This window comes from Mixophyes fleayi, chromosome 9 (assembly GCF_038048845.1).
Source record: "Mixophyes fleayi isolate aMixFle1 chromosome 9, aMixFle1.hap1, whole genome shotgun sequence".
NCBI classification, from domain to species: Eukaryota; Metazoa; Chordata; class Amphibia; order Anura; family Limnodynastidae; genus Mixophyes; species Mixophyes fleayi.
The window spans coordinates 91,706,573-91,725,429 of NC_134410.1; the positions used below are offsets into that span (position 1 = coordinate 91,706,573).

An 18,857-nucleotide genomic window follows, 5' to 3' on the forward strand; every position below is an offset into this window, starting at 1 on the left:
TCACAGTCACGATGATACAGTAGATGGTAGAAGTGGTATGGGAACCACAGTAGTAGAAGTGGTTTGGAAACCACAGAGGTAGAAGTGGTTTGGAAACCACAGGAATCAGCTGGGCTGAATAAACGAGGAAACACAGGAACACCTTCAGAGACTCATGGGGAATGAGACTCCAAGATCAGGCAACGTGGTGTTGACCACAGGTGCTTAATATAGGGAGGTTGCCTGATCTGCCAATTTAGTTAAAGGAACATACACTGGAGGTATGGAAAGGGCTGCGCATGCGCAGTCCCTCAGGATGGAGGACGGCCACGGTTCCTAAATGTCCGGGAAGAAGCACTCACAGTCCGGTGAGTGACAACTGGGTTCACTTGCTTGATAATGGCAAAAGGACTGATAAACCTAGGACCTAGTTTCTTACATGGTTGTCTGAGCCTGATATTATGGGTAGAGAGCCACACCATCTGCCCCACTTTGAAAGAGCGGCTCCTACGGTGTTGGTGCGCAAAATTTTTAGAGCGAAATGAGGCTTTTTTTTACAGCAGCATGGCATTTTTTCCAGATGCTCTTTAGCGCAGTAGCTGTAGAATGTATGCCAGGGAGCCCAGAAGAATTAAGAATAGCCAAGGAATTAGATCTGGGATGGAAACCAAGACGGGAGACATACAAGTAGAGGAATGGCAGGAATTGTTGTATGCGAATTCCGCCCAGGGTAATAATGCTGACCAGTTGTTGTGAAACTCAGAGGTATATAGATGTAAAAATTATTCCAGGGACTGATTGACCATCTCAGTTTGTCCATTGGATTGTGGATGATATGCCGAAGAAAGGCTGATATTTGCTCCAAGGAGAGAACAAAAGGATCTCCAGAATTGAGCCACGACCTGAGAACCACGGTCAGAAACAATATGTATATCGGTAAACCATGGAGTCGGAAATGTGTTGGACAAAAAGTGAGGCCAAGGTCTGCGCACTAGTGAGTCTGGTTAGAGGTATAAAATGGGCCATTTTACTGAAGCAGTCAACCACTACCCAAATAGTATTGTAGCCCACTGAGACAGGAAGCTCCACGACGAAATCTTTTGACAAGTGTGTCCACGGTCTAGATGGGACAGACAAGGGCATAAGCTCACCGTAAGGACGGTTTCTAGGAGACTTGTTCCTGGCACAGACTTCACAGGACATAACATAATCTTGGACATCAGAAGACATGGTTGGCCACCAAACTGAACGTGAAAGGTTCTCAGTTGTTTTAAAGATACCTGGATGTCTGGCAGTTTTATGATCATGGACTTCAGTGAGGACAGCCTTCCGAAGGTGAACCGGAATGAATAAGCGGTTCGCAGGTGTTCCAGTGGGGGCCAATTTTTGGAATCTGTAAAGGGTTGAAGTCAAATCCTGGGCTAAACCGGCATGAATGATTGTAGATGGTAGAATCTGCAGTGGTTACGGAGCTGGTGCATGATGAGAGGAAAAACTTCTGGACAAGGCATCAGCTTTAGTGTTCTTAGAACCTGGTCTGTAACTGATAGTAAAACGGAAACGAGTAAAGAACAATGACCAACGGGCTTGCCTTGGGTTCAGTCGTTTTGCTGATTCGATATATTGAAGGTTCTTATGGTCAGTAATAACCGAGATAACATGGATCGCCCCTTCTAGCCAATGACGCCATTCTTCAAAAGCCCATTTGATGGCCAAGAGTTCTCGATTACCAACATCATAGTTGGCCTCTGCAGAAGAGAATTTCCGAGAGAAGAATGCGCAAGTGAACAATCGCTGGTTTACAAGATCCTTTTGAGAGATTAAAGCGCCTGCACCAACGTCAGAGGCATCAACTTCTAGAACAAAAGGCAAGTCAGGATTAGGATGCCTTAAAACAGGAGCGGAGATGAATGCCTGTTTCAAAGCCTCAAAGGAACTGATAGCTTCTGGAGACCAGTTGCCTGGATCTGCCCCTTTTCTTGTGAGGGCAACAATGGGGGCTACCAAATCAGAGAAACTTTGAATAAATCTTCGGTAATAATTAGCGAAGCCCAGGAACCTTTGTACGGCCTTTAGATTAACAGGTTGCACCCAGTCAAGGATAGCTTGTACTTTCTTGGGGTCCATAGAAAAGCAAGACGAAGATATGATATACCCAAGGAACGATACACTTTGGACTTCAAACTCGCATTTCTCCAGCTTGGCGAACAAGTGATGATCGCGTAATTTACGGAGTACTTGTTGAACGTGGAGTCGATGTTGCGACATGGACTGCAGGTATATCAGAATGTCATCCAAGTATACCACCACAAACTGACCCAGGAACTCCCGAAGAACATCGTTAATAAGATCCTGGAAGACTGCTGGTGCGTTACAGAGACCGAATGGCATAACTAGATACTCATAGTGGCCAGATTGAGTATTGAAGGCCGTCTTCCACTCATCTCCTTTTCTGATGCAGATGAGATTGTATGCCCCGCGAAGGTCGATTTTGGTAAAGATGGTGGCACCTCTGAGTTGGTCAAACAGGACCGAGATGAGAGAAAATGGGTACGTATTTTTAACAGTAATCTTGTTAAGGCCTCTATAGTCTATGCAGGGACGGAGTCCACCATCCTTCTTGGAAACAAAGAAGCAACCAGCTCCCACTGGGGATTTTGATGGCCTAATTAAGCCTTTTTGAAGGTTTTCTTTGACATAATCCTGCATGGCCGGTTATAATGTTAGGCTGCTAGTGGTCAGATAACGAACCTGCAGAACGGACTGGCGGAGGTCTTTGCCTATAGCAGCCACCTTTCCCTTAGAGCTAGATGCCCTCACAGGTACTCGGATGCCCCCAGGACTTAACTCCAATATAGTGTAGGTTTGTTACACTAACTGCAGCGCATGCCTGAAGACAGTCTAGATGGTAAGGGATGGTCAGACGAAAGCCAAGGTCTGGGGTCACTTGCAAGGTAGAATAGTCAGAAAACAACCCAAGGGTCGGAGTCACGAGCAAATCAGCAGAATCCAAGGTTCAGGCCAAAAGGTCAGGGTCACAGGCAATAAGGTAAAATCCAGTAAACAGGCAAAAGGGTCAAAACAGGAATCCGGCAGAATATCAGAACAGGTCAGCACAAGTAACACACTAGGATGCTATAACCATCAGGGAGGCTAAGCCCTCTATACAGATTTTGGCCAATTAGGGCTTAGGCTAATGATCATTCACAGACATTAATTAGCCCGCAGGCTATACCCTAGCGCATGCGCCCGGCTGCATCACTTGCCGTGGCGCACCGCTTGATACACTCGGCCTCCGGTCGTTCCCTTGGCAATGGCTGGGACCGAGTAACCGGAAGTGACGCCCCGGTCGTCATGGAGACGGCCGGAATGTTCACCCAGGCAGGAAGTGAGTCGCGGCGGTGCTCGAGGCCGCCGCGGCTCCTGACACTAGTGTTAGATCTGCGTCCAATATCCACAATAAACGCAGCTGTTTTTTCACAGTTAATTGAGTTTTTGTGTCCGCATTAAAAAATTCCATTGCGACACCATTTTTCCCGTAAAGCTATTCCGCAATTATACCAAAACGTTCGTAAAAATGTAGTAATTGGGCTCAAAAATGCCATTCTGACCACTGTACACTTAACCACATCTATGTGGACAAGTGGGAGTGGGCAAACCAAAGACTATATTACTGTGAGATCCCACTGGGTTGGTCATTCTCCTTCACCAGGAGGAACAGCAGCAGCATGTACACCACTACATAACATTTGTCACAGGCAAGCTTCTCTTTGTATCACCGGCTTCACTAACAGGCATACTGCTGATAATTTGTTACGAAAACTAAGAGATGTCATTGATACATGGCTTATACCACTTAAACTCTCCCCGGGATATGTCATTTCTGATAATGCCAACAATATTGTGCGAGCATTACAGCTGGGTGAATTCCATCACATTCCCTTTTTGCTCCCACAATAAGCTTGGTGGTGCAGAGCTTCTTGAGAAATAACCGTGAGGTGCAGGAAATGCTTTCGGTGGCCCGTAAAGTTTCGGGACATTTCCGACATTCTGCCACAGCATGTAGGAGATTGTAGCAGCTCCAAGAACAATTTAACTTGCCCTGCCACCAACTTAAGCAAGAGGTGTTAACAAGATGGAATTCCAGGCTGTACATGCTTCAGAGGATGGAGAAACAGAGCAAAGCCATCCAAGCGTATTGCACAAGCCATGACATTGGCAAGGAGGGGTAATGTTTTTCACTCTTGCACAGTGGGGAATATTTTCTGTGCTGTGCAAGGTGCTGAAACCATTTGAAGTTGTGACATGTGAAGTTAGTTCAGACTAGCCATTCCCTAGTGTTACGAGCCGCGGCAGCTCTGGCCACTGCCGCGACTCGCGACTCACTTCCGGGTACTGAGCAGCAGGACGTCATTTCCTCCAGCTCCCGGCCATTGCCTAGGCAACGGTCGGGATGCTCATTGCCCTCAGCGCCACGTCCCGGCATCTAGGGCAGCCGGGCACGTGCGCACATCATGTAGATTATAGCCCAGCTGGGCTAGATTACCTGCAGTGCAGGAGGAATCCTGATTGGTGGACATCTGTTTATAAGGCAGGAAGGGACAAGCCCTCCCTGCCGGTTATAGTTCCTGCTTGCTGTTGACTAGCCTGCTCTGTTCCTGGTTGCTGTTACCTTTTGGATTGATTACTTGTTGCCGACCTTTTGCCTGATTCCTGACTTCGTTTGTTTGCCTGTGCTCTTTTGACTTTTCTGCCTGGACTTCTACGCTGCTGATTTGCCTGTGACCCCTGACCCCGGTCTGTGTACTGGATATTCTGTTTGCTGCCAGCCTCGACCCTTGCCTGGACCTCACTCTGCTATTGCTCCTATCCTCTATCGCTGGGTTCTCCCCAGTCAGCGCACAATTCACGACCCTCAGCTGCCTGCGGCCAAGTCTGTCCCCACCACTAGGGGCTCCAGCGAAAACCAGGCTTCTGAGTAGACTCCGGGTTTTGTGTTGCTGGCTGTGGGGGTTCCTAAAACCTAGATTCGACTATTGGAAAAGCAGCTTGACAAACTGAAGGAGGAGGTGAAAGAAAGCAATTCCGCAAAGTATGCTGGCCTTGTAGATCAAGTACTTAATTCGCTTTGCAATGATCCAAGAGTTATTAAAATCTTGAACTCGGATCACTACATTTTGGCGACTGTGCTTGATCCTAGGTTTAAGACCTACATTGATTCTTTGCTTCAAAATGACCGAGATGTAAACATTTGCAAGGAGCTATTGCTCAGCAAGTTGTCCGCTGAACTGGGCCTTGGCTTGACGACATCTCCTCCTACAGTTTGTCAGGCAGCTGCTGCACGGAAAACATTGCACTTTCCAAAGGGAAGCAGGGATGATGCAGGGGGCAGACCACAACAGCTTGATAACTGGGCTGGTTTGAAAGATTTTACCAAAAAATGTGTGACCTTGCACATAACTCCTTCCACTCCTACTATTAACATGCAAAGGATGGTGGAGGATTATTTTCAAGAGTTAATTGATATGGAAATGTCAGACAGTCCCTTTCCATACTGGGAGAAAAATAAGCCATTCGGAAACCCATGTACAAACTTGCTTTGGAATACCTAAGCTGCCCACCCTCCAGTGTGTACTCTGAAAGAGAATTCAGCACAGCCGAGAACCTTGTCATTGACCAACGTAGGAGGTTACTTCCGTAAAATGTGGAACAGATCATGTTCATTAAAATGAACTACATCTTCCACGAGGAAGGCCTTTACCGTCAAATACATCCAAGTACTGACAGTTCTCTAATGGCGGATTCCAGCGGAGATGAATTAATAGTCTGTGATGATGATGTACAGACTGATGAGGGTGAGGATGATGCTGAAGATGATGACGACAACATCTTTTTAAAACTTTCACTTTAAGAGTAGGGTGTAGTCTACCCCCAAAGAGAAAAAGGACTTGGGGTATTTCTATTTAACGTACAGTATTTGCAAGCTGCTGTTTTGTCAATTTCACTATAAGTGTAGGGTGTAATCTAGAGCCAAACAGAAAAGATGCTTTGACAATTTCTATTGATCGTCCAGTCTTTGCAGGCTGTTTTTTTTTCTATTTAACTATAAGTGTAGGGTGTCATACACAGACAGACACCAAACTGCCTTTGGCTATTTCTATTTAATTGTACAGTCTTTGCAGGCTGCTTCTTCTTCTCTTTCAATTTTAATGTATGGGAATCATCTAGACATAAACAACATCTGCTTTGGGCATTTCTATTTTATTGTACAGTCTTTGCAGGCTGCTTCTTTTTCTATTTCAATTTTAATCTCTGGGAATCATCTAGACCTAAACAACATCTGCTTTGGGCATTTCTATTTTATTGTACAGTCTTTGCAGGCTGCTTCTTTTTCTATTTCAATTTTAATCTCTGGGAATTATCTAGACCCAAACAGAACTGTTATGAGTCGCGGCTCCCCGATGGGCCGCCGCGACTCACCTCTGGTTGCCTCGGACGTCCCGGCCATCTCCATGACGACCGGGACGTTACTTCCGCCCCCCACATCCTGGTTGCCTGGGCAACAATCGGGACGCTCTGTCTCGCCTGCCGCAGCGCCCGGCCAGCTGTCCTACAGCTGGGCGCATGCGCGCAGAAGAAATTAAACATTTTTATTTACCAAGTGCCTCTGCAGCATTTACACATATACTCTTACATTATCTGTATATACTGCACGTAGATTTACTATTCATGGCATTACATACTGTGATTATTGTAATTGGGAGGAGTCTCGCTGGCACTCTGCTCCTATTGGTTCTTCTCACTACTTAAGGCAGTGAGGACAGAGCCTCACTGCCAGTTATAGCTCCCAGTGTAGCTAGGCTCCTGTCCCTGTTCCCTGCTCCTCTGCTATTTTGCTAGACCTGATTTCCCGTGTATGACCCCTGGCTTGTTTCTGGACCCCGTTGGATTGCCTGTGACCTCTGACCTTGGTTTGTTCTCTGGATACGTTGTCTGCTGCCGGCTCCCGACCCTTGTCTGGACTTCACGCTGCTGTCGGCTGTTTCCCTCTGACCTCGGCCTGACTACTGGACTCCGTTTCTGCCTCCTATCTGGCCCTCGCCAGTGCTGTGGCGACATCATAAACTTGTACTACTTTGAGTTCAAGTCCTGGAGGCATCTAAGTACCTGTGAGCGCGTACAGCTCTACGGGAAAGGCGGCTTGCTATAGGTGAAGACCTCTACAGTCTGTTCTACAAGTTTATGGTTCTCCCTGTCAGCCATAACAAGAACATCTGCTTTGGGCATTTCTATTTATATAATAGTCTTTGCAGGCTGCTCCTTTTTCTTTTTAACTATAGGTGTAGGGTGTAATATACACCCAAAGACGATGGCTACATTGCCATTAGTCAAAGATGGAGAGGAAGATAGCTTGCCTGTAGAATTTGCAGGCAAGTGTTACATTACATTGAATAAATAAGACACATAGGGGGAGAATGAGAAGAGGGAGACAGAAAATGAATCATCTTCCTCTTCCTCAGGACTGTCAATGGTGCTATAGTCTCTTAGTAGGCTGTGAATCAGCCTGCGACAGTCCTGGATGGTCTTCTCTCTTTTCAAGATGAGGCGATTCCTGGCAAGCCAAATAGCGTCCTTAAATCATTTCATTAGGCTCCAGGCCTGCTGGATTGCCCCAATGATGTGGGTCCCAGGAAATAATCCATAAAATACTGAATGGGATGAAAGGCAAGTTCTGAGCACACTGTCCTTATGTTAATGTTCCAAGGCATCCAACAGTGCCTTTGCAGTGGGGAAGTCCCAAAAAATCGCTGTGCTGTTTCTCTTTTGGTGATGCAGAAGGGGCAGTGGACATATTGGCACAGGTTCCGGGAGTGCATGAATGTCCTGAGAGGCATAGCCATCCATGCAATGTCTTTGTGTGTAGTAGTCAGCCTCTTAGAGACCACATTCTTCCACACGTGTTTTGTTGTGTTTGTAATCAGCACTTTATATAATAGGTACCTAACTAGATTGTGGGAATTGGAGCTGATTCGAAGCTCACTGATGAACTGGCTTTTTGCTATGAATTTCAATGGCTCTTTGTCTGGCACCCTGGATTGGTGTGTGTCTAATAAAAGCACACATCCAGGCGGGGGGGTCAGCGTTTGTTGACATTTATTGGCTGTAGAATTACCTCACTTGTCCAAGAAACAGGTGGAGCACTAAATTATGTTATTTTAGCCCCAAAAAATTGAATTTTTTAACAAATTGCAAAACAAAACCAACCAAAACCAAAACCAAAAGACGCAAGGACGGTTTTGCCAAAACCAAAACACGAAGCTAATCCAGATCCAAAACAAAAACCAAAACCAAAACCAAAACACGGGGGTCAGTGAGCATCTTTAATTTTTATTAAATTAGGTACCCAACTAGTTTTTGCCCCACTGTGACTGTATCCTGACCTTAATAATGTAGTGCTGCTCCTTGAGATAGCCTCTGCTTACTCTTTTGAAAGACTTTCAGTGGCTGGCTCACTTATAAATAACTTATTGTCTAACTATATTTAAATTATTTGGCGGCGTGCCAATGTATATCATTGCTAATGTACTTGACTTTCTATATTAGTATGTGCTTGGTATGGAAATGTTTTGACTTCGGAGACAGATGTCATGTTTGGGTCTAGCAATGTCTGGAGACAGGTAATCTCATGTTAATTAAGTCTTTTCATGTGAAGTGACCAACACGCCTGTCTTGCCTGAAAGAACAGGAGGGGGTCATTTGGCTTGCTGGTAGTGTCAAAGTCGAATAATTGGATGAAAGCATATTGATTAATATTGTTTTACCGCGTGATTGCATTCAGTACGCCACGTGTCCTGACGCAATCGCACGATAAATAATGCACGCATACACTTGCACATTCACTTATATATAGTTCATATTTATTAAGTTTCCAATCCACATTTATTTATTAGCAAAATGTATTAGATTGTTTATTTATGCATATATAATACTGTAGTAAAGGTATTTATGGTTCAAATGTTTTAAAAGGTAAAGAGTTTGATCTTATATTAAAGCTTATTTCACCAGCATTAACCCGGTGTGGACAGAGTAGCGATCGCATCTAGCAATCGCAAGATACAAGCAATATGAGGTTAATACTCAAAATGACTTTTGTGTGGGTCAGTTTGAACTGGTCATTCAGAGTCAAAACTTGTGAACAATGGGTTGGGGGAATTTGCCCCTCACCCTTTGTAAGGATCAAATGAACTGACCTATAACTTGTAAGGAACTGGAATATCATTAACCCTGGACCAATGACCTCACTAAGTGTTATCTGTACACTATATACAAGCATGCTGGCCTTTGTTCTAGCTCTCTTTGATCCTGAGAGCATGGCTGCATTCATTGAACTTGGGTGAACCCTATAAGGAAGATATAATGTATTTGGTGTTTTTATACTTTCCTGCTTTATTTTAACATATTTAATGTGTAACAATGGCTTGCTGTAAAATCCTGCTATATTTTGCAATTAAATATTTTTGTGCGTTGGAACCACAACAATCGTATTGGACAATGTTTAATTGGTAAAAATATAAAATAACTTTAATAGTAGACTCCCTAGATTTGTAAGACTCAGGATGCAAGTGATCACAGATGAATGTGAATTTTGCAAGTTCAATTGTGCTGAAAGCAAAAATAATATAAAGTTATATCCTGATAGTAAACATTAAATAAAAAACCGCAGACGTAGTGGCACCGCTAGTAGCAATGTAAAAAGGTGTTAAACACCTCCAAGCTAATTTATGTGCAGGCTGCATGAAGGACCTGGATTGTTTAGAGTGGCAGGAGGCTGGTTTACCTCCTGCCAGGGTATCTGTGTAAATCTGTATAAACAGCGGACTGTTTGACCATGTAATGTATTATTCCATCTGTACCTTTCTGGATGCCACTAGTACCTTCAACTAGTGGATCTAACTGTGACTTCCTGAGCTAATAAACATCAACTGCTTAAGGAACCTACTTTGACACTGTCACAGCTCTAGGATCAGAAGACCCTTTAGACCAGCCTAGTTTGGCACTACCTGTTAGAGAGGTGTGGAGTTTTACAACTCGGAAGGTATTCACCAGTGACCCCTGCAAGGGGATATGGGCTTGGTTGCTTCCGAGCCTCAAGTCACAGTCTCCCTAACTGGTATTAGGCGAGGTCTAATGTAGGACTAATACAGAGATGATGGCCAAGAATACAAGCAAGAATACCAGAGCACTGCTACTGGATCAGAAACAGTAACTGTATGCGGAAAAAGTTGAGATATCGCTTAGAGCTCTATGGCAGAAGCAGGAGCATACAATGAACTGTTGCAAACTGTATACTTAGATTCAGGGATGCTGGTGAGCACTGGTACTGTATCAGGAGTACTATAACGTGTTGGTTATACCTTCTGATGGAATTAGAGGTATACAGCGGTGTTAATGTGGATGTTAAGCCCCAACGCTTTTATTTCTTAAACAGGTTTTTGTTTATTAAAGATGATAACAACAGAATGCAGATACTCACAAAAGTTGACTTTAGTAGTACAGTTTACAGTTCAGGCAGTAACAGTATTATACAGACTTTCCTAAATTTCATGTACCCATTTTTTTCTCCAAATAGGGCTTCCAATATTCCAGGATCCAGACAAGTGGCAAATGAGCTGAAGAAACCAGTAGCCACAAGTGGTGACAGTGACAAGTACAGGTAGGAGAAAACTGGACAGTCTGCCAACTGTCCTGAATCTGGTGGGGCAGTCCCGAATTTGGGTGACTGTCTCACTTAGGACAGTTGGGAGTTATATCCCGCTTCACCGTGTACTGCTCACAGGGGCAAACCCAGGATTTCTAGAGGGGGGTTTCCACTCCACGCCACCAGAGTTGACATGACCATCATATAGTGGACATGGCTATCATTTTAGCCAGTGCTACGCCACTCTTCAACCACTTCCCACGCACTTCAAATATACTGGCAATGTTGTGTGTTATCTGTTTGGTGCACAGAGCTTCCCATTCACAAGCAAAACAGTGGGACATAACTCCCAACTGTCCATGCAGTGGGGACAGTCCTGACTGAGTAGGACATTCACAGAAAAAATCAGGACGGCCCCACCAGAATCAGGACAGTTGGCAGATTGTGCTGCTCTCTCCTAAATGTTCTTGCGGCTTACACTACCTGCTGCTGCCTGTGTCTTAAGCTCATTACATACTTGTCTGGGTCCTGGAATTTTGGGGTTCTGTTTGGAAAAAGGGATAGGTACATGATATATGAAAAGCTGTTTATGCAGTGCAATGTACCACTTACTAAGAATATCAATAGCTAAAATACAGTAATACAGATGGGGGTTTACCAAGACCCATATAGACGTGGGGATTAGCTTTGTGACTCATGTATGAGTCTTTAGTGGGATGTTTTTGAATTAATAATGTGCTTAATTTTAATTATGTTAAATTTGTATACTAATTAGGTATATGTAGGTGAACAGCCCTAAAATGTTATACCCTTGTAGTGAACAACCTACTTAACCATTCCTTAGTTTTTAGCTGAACCCTTTTCTCAGAGAAGAGATATTGTCTGGACCTTAACTATTGCCTTGCACACTTGTTGTAGCAAGTAGTATACCATGAACCTGAAAGCACTTCTGGCTAGTCTAACATAACTTCTGAATGCTTTGCACTCAATATTTCACACATATACAGTATATGCAGATTATAGCTCTTGGTTTTAAATCAGGTGCACCAGACAAGGTGGCTCACGCAGCCAGCATGGTTTAACCAAAGTAAAGTGCAATCCAGGATGGAGATCACAAGTGATATGCTATCAGCGTATAGAGACCTATGTCAATTTTATACCCTTATATCACACAATGACAAATGGTACCTCCTGGTGTTAATTAATACATATAAGACAAATATCCTATTTAAAAATATGCTCTTCTGTCAATGGTTATTCTAAAGCATAATACCGGCATTACATAAAACATCTTGCATAATATAATTATTCATATAATTTCAACTTTATGTCACATGAGGCAAATTAATTGATAACAGCTAATGCATGATAGCTAGCTCCCCCCAAAAACAAGGTTACCCAAGCAGAAACAAAGCAATCCTTCCAAAGCAGGGTCATACAAAGAGACACACAAAATATAAAATACTAGTAAAACAATGAAAGTGACATCAATAATATAATATAATAATATAGTATTGGGCTGACTGTAAGCTAATAAAGTACCAAAAAGAAATTCAATTATATGTGGTAACTAAATGTATAGTATAAATTACTTAACTTATAATCATCAGATTTGAATATACTGCTGGTATGTAAAAGAGGAATATACATTAGCAATAATTTAGATCAAAAGTAAGAAAAAAACATAAAACACAGATACCCATCAGGCAAAAGCAAACATAACTAAATTGTGATATTAGAACCATCAAATGTGTGATACATGAATGTTTCTATATTTAAAATCAAATTTCCTCATATATTTACCTGAAAAATGCTGATATTAAGAGCTCCAGATCGGCATGCAGACAAATCCCACTCTAGTGCTTACAGATGCTGTATTAGCTGATATAAGCAGGCACCCAATCAGAGTGTCAAACAGTCTTAGAACCAGCTAGTGGGCGTGAATTAAGGTGAAGCGACGCCCACATCAGCGGTGCACGCCGGATTCCCCGCCCCCCCCAAAAAAAACATATAGAGAGAGCTTCGGCGGCACTACACTGAACAGCAGCCGTGGCGCTGTCAAAGAAGCGTCCGCGGCGGTGCTGTATTGTACTACAATTCAGCACCGCCGCGGACGCTTCTTTGACAGCGCCGCGGCTGCTGTATAGTACAGTCTTTCTATGAAGGTGCACTGTTCTTCGCAGAGGGGAGGGGTTTCTGGAGAACCAGAAACCCCCCCTGCGTGCGCCCCTGGCTCACGAAGGCAGACCTAACAGTAGTGCACAAAGTATTGCCTGTGTATTTGTCTAAAATGATAACCATGCTACATCATAGGGGGTTACCCTGTCTAAAGTGCCCAGGCCCCCCAGAGCCTTAATCCAGCTTTGGGTCTGGGCTTAAAAATATTTATATGCATTAAGCAACACTTAAATAGCCTCTTTTTATATAGATAAATATATATTGTACCAAAAAGCACCCTTTAAGGATGGGCCGCTACTTATGGGCCAGTGCTGTGTGCTTGTACCCTGGGCTAAAGTCTGCCAACCCTACCCTGCTGGTGAGCACTGCTACTGGATCAGGAATAGTATACCAGTGTGAGGCAGAAGTTCAGGTATTTCTGAGAATACTGGAGCCAGGAGTAACACATCCACACAGGGGAAAAGCCTTAAAGAACTAGCAGTGAATTAATGAAACAGGTGTCCTTAAGTAATGCAACCATTAGAGAGTTCCAGCCAATAGGAGTGAATAGGAACAGTTAAAGAACCAATCTGTGCATGCACAGACCGGAAGGAAGATGGCGCCGGACAGTGGAGCCCGCGGCATCTCCCCAATGGGGAACCGAAACAGAAGACCCCCCAGGTGAGCAGACCGGGACCGGACTGTACGATTGGCGGGCCTGGTATGTGATAGACATCTACTTAGCTGCTATATTTCCTGTGACCACAGATTAGACCACTCTAATCCGTTAACTTCAGAACAGCCAGATAAGACCCAGCACCCCAGTACCAATGCTTTGCCCGCTACCGGCAGCTCTGGCCAGTGTCATAGGCCAGAGGAACCATCCACAGCAACACTGATCTGAAGGCAGGGGTACCAGAGGTCGGGGGTACCTGCCCAGGTGTACCGGCGCATTTGGGATAAAGAAAGGGGACGGTGGCATGGTAACACAACAGACTCAACTCCCTTTTCAGCAGTTTTTCTAACATCAGGCTAGATAAACGCACCTGTTAACTGTTTCCTGACTCTGTTCTCTCTTACAATACTCCTTTGTGTGATAATATTTACTTACGTTCATTTTTACTTGAGGGTGTGGCAGGCACACATTAACAAGATTTGTATTTTGCATTTATGAATATTTCAATTTCAAGTATTTATAGAGGGCAATCTGTGATAGGGGCATTCTGTTTTTCCTCAATTCTGATCTTTTTAAGGGCTCTATTTATTAAAGGGTGTAAAGCCCTATCTTTGGTGAAAATGGGTGTTTTCGGCATGAGATAACATTGGCGATAGTACTACTATCGCTAGAAGTAACCGCCATTGGCAATAAGATTTGCTGAAAAAAAATAATGAAAAATATTTTATTAGTTGGATAAAGCATTTTTACAATCTTCAGTAGTTTCAAAATATATATTTTTATCTATTTTGAAACTATTTATTTTATTATTATTTTTTCTATTAGTGGAACTGTAAGCCCAAGTCTGGTCTTTCGGTTCCACTGCGCATGTGTGACCTGGCTAACCGGGTCTCACATGCACCACTCTGGCCAGTATCGTCGACGCAGCTGGGTGTCACCTGAGTATCAGCTGAGTATTATAGCTATGCTACTTAAAAATGCCTAAACCATGTGGAAAAAGGTGTTTCCGCATGGTTTATGGCTTAAAGTCTTTTAGGCCAAACATTATTTTCATGATTAGTTGAATATCATATTGAAATGTTCTGTATGTGTTGCTCCCATTTTATCTCTAATATTTTGACATTGTCGTTTTTTTCTGTCTTTACTGATTAGGGTCAGTTATACAATTTCTGTGTATATTCCAAAACAAATTAAAATAAAACTTAAACTAACAAAATACTGAAGAAAACAAGTGATAAAAAACAGGGTAGGGTTCTGAAGAAGCTTTCTCACCGGTATCTGTCTTTCTGGTGGGGGATATTCCTCAGGCTCGACACACTCCACACATACAACCTTTTCTAGGTCTACTGACCCCTTCTTACTTCCTTTGCGCTGTGAACAAGAGAAAAACACATGATTCTGCCTTCAAATTTACCCTTTAGTAGTACTAAGCCTCTGTGAAAAATATTCCTTTAGTATCGGACAACAATCCTGGAGTTTTGTTCTATATTATGAGTATTTAAATTACAAATGAAGACATGATTCTGTAAGAAGCACTTGTTTATGTTTATATTTTCATGAAACAGCATTACATCTGTAAAATATAATAATTTCTATTTTCACCAATTTTCGCCTAAGATAGGCCTTTCCACCCTATAATATATAGAGCCTTTTTTCTTTGTAAGAATAATAAAACGCCAAAGTGAAATCCTGTACAAGGGAAAATGAGACAACTAATATGTCAAAACATATTATTATGAATATTATGTGGCATGGTATAAAATATTGGGAGGTACTAAAATATAATTTTCGACCTGCCCAGGGGTCTTGAAATGCCAGAGAAACATATTATAGAAATTAACTTTTTTATCTTATTAGCTATTAATAACTACAGTTCCTTTTTAAACTACTAGAATACCTACTGTCTGCTCTTTTACCTTTGTATGGAATATGTGAAGATACCAGATTAATGTTAAGCTGTTTTATCACACCAGAGGCAGACTTATATACCAGCCTGACACACATGGTACCCCTGGTTGGTACAAAATCATGTAGGTACTTTCTGTGAAATATACTAACGGTCTCTGTGGTGCCAATAGCCTGGGTACCCCTATGAACCCAACTGAGAATACCTCTCTTAGTTGGCATGGTATAGATTAGAGCAGTGTCTAGCAGGGCCGGACTGGGACTAAAAATCAGCCCTGGCATTTAAAGCACACAGGCCCACCTCTGTTGATTAGCAGGAAAAAAAATGTGTGCCGCAGTTCAGTGGCGGTGCCGCCAAGGGGGTAGCTACATTAAGTTCGGGGCGTGGTCAAAATGTTGCGTTGATACATACATTATAATAAAACATTACATTTATCAGACCCTCCCCATCCACATTACGCCACCCCCCCAGATACATTATGACACCCCCAGCCCACTGTACTTATCTATGCTTCTGATGCTGCTGACATTCTTGTAGAATGAGCAGGGAAGCTCTTAGTCTCACGAGATTAATAAATCTCGTGAGACTTAGAGCTCCTCGGCTTGCTCTGCAGGCTGTGCCCTGTCCGGGACGGAGCACAGATCCTTCTGCTGACCAACTGGATTAAGGCTCGGGGGGCCCGGGCACTTAAGTCAGGGGGGCTCCTATGATGTAATTTGGCTATTAGACAAATTTTTGACAAATACAAAGGCAATACTGTGTGCACTACTGTTAGGTGCACGCAGTTCTGCCTTAACAAGCAGTACAGTGTGAAGCAGGACATATCTCCCAACTGTCCTTGTAATCAGACCAAATCCTGACTAAGTGGGACAGTCATCCACCAAATTCAGAACAGTTGCCAGACTGTCCTGGACTCTCCTACCTGTCTTGTCATTGTCACCACTTGTGGCTGCTGGTGTCTTTAGATCAGTTGCTGCTTGTCTGGTTCCTGGAATGTTGGATGCCCTATTTGGAGAAAAAAATGAGTACATGAAATTTAGCCCTGGTGTTAAATCAATATATCATCCATGTTTTAAAATTAGGCCTCACTGCAGCCACAACATTAAAATACTAGTATTCACATTTGATAAATACATCTATTTCCCTCCAACTAGCCCTGACATTAAATAGTATTCCCATTTAATAAATAAATCTATTCCCCTCTCTCCAAACCACACCAGCATTAAATTAAAAATCCAATCACCCCATCTGAAATTGATAGGCCCCACTATTAAATTGCCCCACCATCACCCCACAAATAGAATAGCACCCAATAATTAGCCCCCACCTGCAATTCCCTATTAGATTAACAGCCTACCTCCCACATTATACACATTATACACACATTATGGTCATACGTCGGCCCACACACACATACTATAGTTATACTGTTACACACATACACACTATAATCATACCCTGTCACACACACACATACTATAGCTATACTGTTACACACATACACACTATAATCATACCCTGTCACACAAATACTATAGTTATACTGTCACACACATACACACTATAATCATACCCTGTCACACACATACACACTATAAACATACCCTGTCACACACATACACACTATAATCATACCCTGTCACACACATACACACTATAATCATACCCTGTCACACACATACACACTTTAATCATACCCTGTCACAAACATACTATAGTTATACTGTTACACACATACACACTATAATCATACCCTGTCACACACATACTATAGTTATATTGTCACACACATACACACTATAATCATATCCTGCCACACACATACTATAGTTATACTGTTACACACATACACACTATAATCATACCCTGTCACACACATACACACTATAATCATACCCTGTCACATGCATACACACTATAATCATACCCTGTCACACACATACTATAGTTACACTGTTACACACATACACACTAAAATCATAAAGGTCATTCTTTGGATATTTTTTTTTTGGGGTTATTTTTTTGGTTATTTGTATTCATTGTCATTCAGAGCTTGATTTATATATTTTTTAACTTTGTCGATCCCATTTTTATTGGCGCCTGTCAGCAAATTCTGTGTTATTTTTTGTTACACTATAATCATACCCTGGCACACAAATAGATACCCTGACACACAAATAGATACCCTGTCGCACAAACTACCCCCCTCCTCCTCCCCTTACCTTGTTCGCTCTGCAGCGCTGTGTACAGTCTCTTCTTTTACATGGGACGATACCTATCACAGACAAACATTCTATATACACATTTCTGTAGGATTAAAGTGTGGCTGGAGGAATACTCTGCAGGGACATCGTTGAAGCAGGAGGCACTTTGTGCCTCATCAGTGGCAGTATTTCCCTGTATGGCTGCCTCCAGTGTGCAGGTGCCCGTTTCCCTTTAAAGAGGCTGATGAGAAAAATCTGGAGCTAGGATAAGGAGCGCACCTTGTAACCAGAGATTGTTCCTGCCTCCTGTACATATCAGCTGCTGCCAGCGTGCTCAGTATGCCCGCAGACACTGGGCTGGGAGTGCTGAATGTGCTGTTAGAAGCTATATCCCACAGTTATTACCCTCTGCAGGTTACAGGTAGATGGTGATTCTGGTGCGGATGAGGCTTTGATGTTACTGGCACATCTAACAATGGCGTTCATACAGAATGTAGGGGAACTTTTTTCTTTTTTGGGAGTCTGATATTGTTGAATGACAAACATTATCATTGGTTATAAATCACTGCTGCTGTTTGATTAAAATTCTGCTGTTACATTAAAGATCATTTAATGAACAATATGAATACTCCACCCTCCAGAACTGTTGGGTCTATCTCCTGGCACCAGACCCACCTTCCTGACATCCAGCGTCCTACCTATGATTGCTTTGGTGTGTGGATAGTTGGGAGGAAGCTGTCTAGAGGCTTAATGGACCGTTCTAGGAAACCAGGACTATGTGACTGGGTAAAGCACTATAATAAACCGAGCCAGCCAGTTGACCTAGACTATAGGAGATGTAGCAGTAATAAGCGCGGGTCATTACTTTCTTTTCATCGCCCCAGCACTGAGGAAGCCACATAGAACATAAGATGTCCCTGTGTGATGACATCATAGTCCCAGCACTGAGCAAGCCTCGTAGTACGTAAGATGTCCCTGTGTGATGACATCATAGCCATCCAGAGCCATTCATAGGAGCGGAGGGGAGGAGGAGGGGACGCGCGGCAATTAGGAAGCAAGTGTAGTGCCGACCCCACCGCTCAGCGCACAGGCTGTCATGCCGGATTCTGACATGACAGTCTGTGCGCTGAGCGATGGGGCTGGCCAGCTAGCAACCGGCCCAGAAGTGCCAGATGGCCAGTCCGGCCCTTCTGGCATTTGCCAGAAGTGCCAGATGGCCAGTCCGGCCCTGGTGCC

General features: G+C 43.3%; 1 protein-coding gene across 3 annotated transcripts in view; it reads right to left on the minus strand.

Annotated features, from left to right (window-relative positions):
* BTK (Bruton tyrosine kinase) overlaps nucleotides 1-18,857 on the minus strand; it is a 265,703-nt gene that overhangs the window by 160,876 nt on the left and 85,970 nt on the right. For all 3 annotated transcript variants that reach the window (XM_075184676.1, XM_075184675.1, XM_075184674.1), the window contains exon 3: nucleotides 14,784-14,882. In XM_075184676.1, the coding sequence (XP_075040777.1) occupies nucleotides 14,784-14,882 (99 nt within the window). The remainder of the gene's footprint in view (nucleotides 1-14,783; nucleotides 14,883-18,857) is intronic.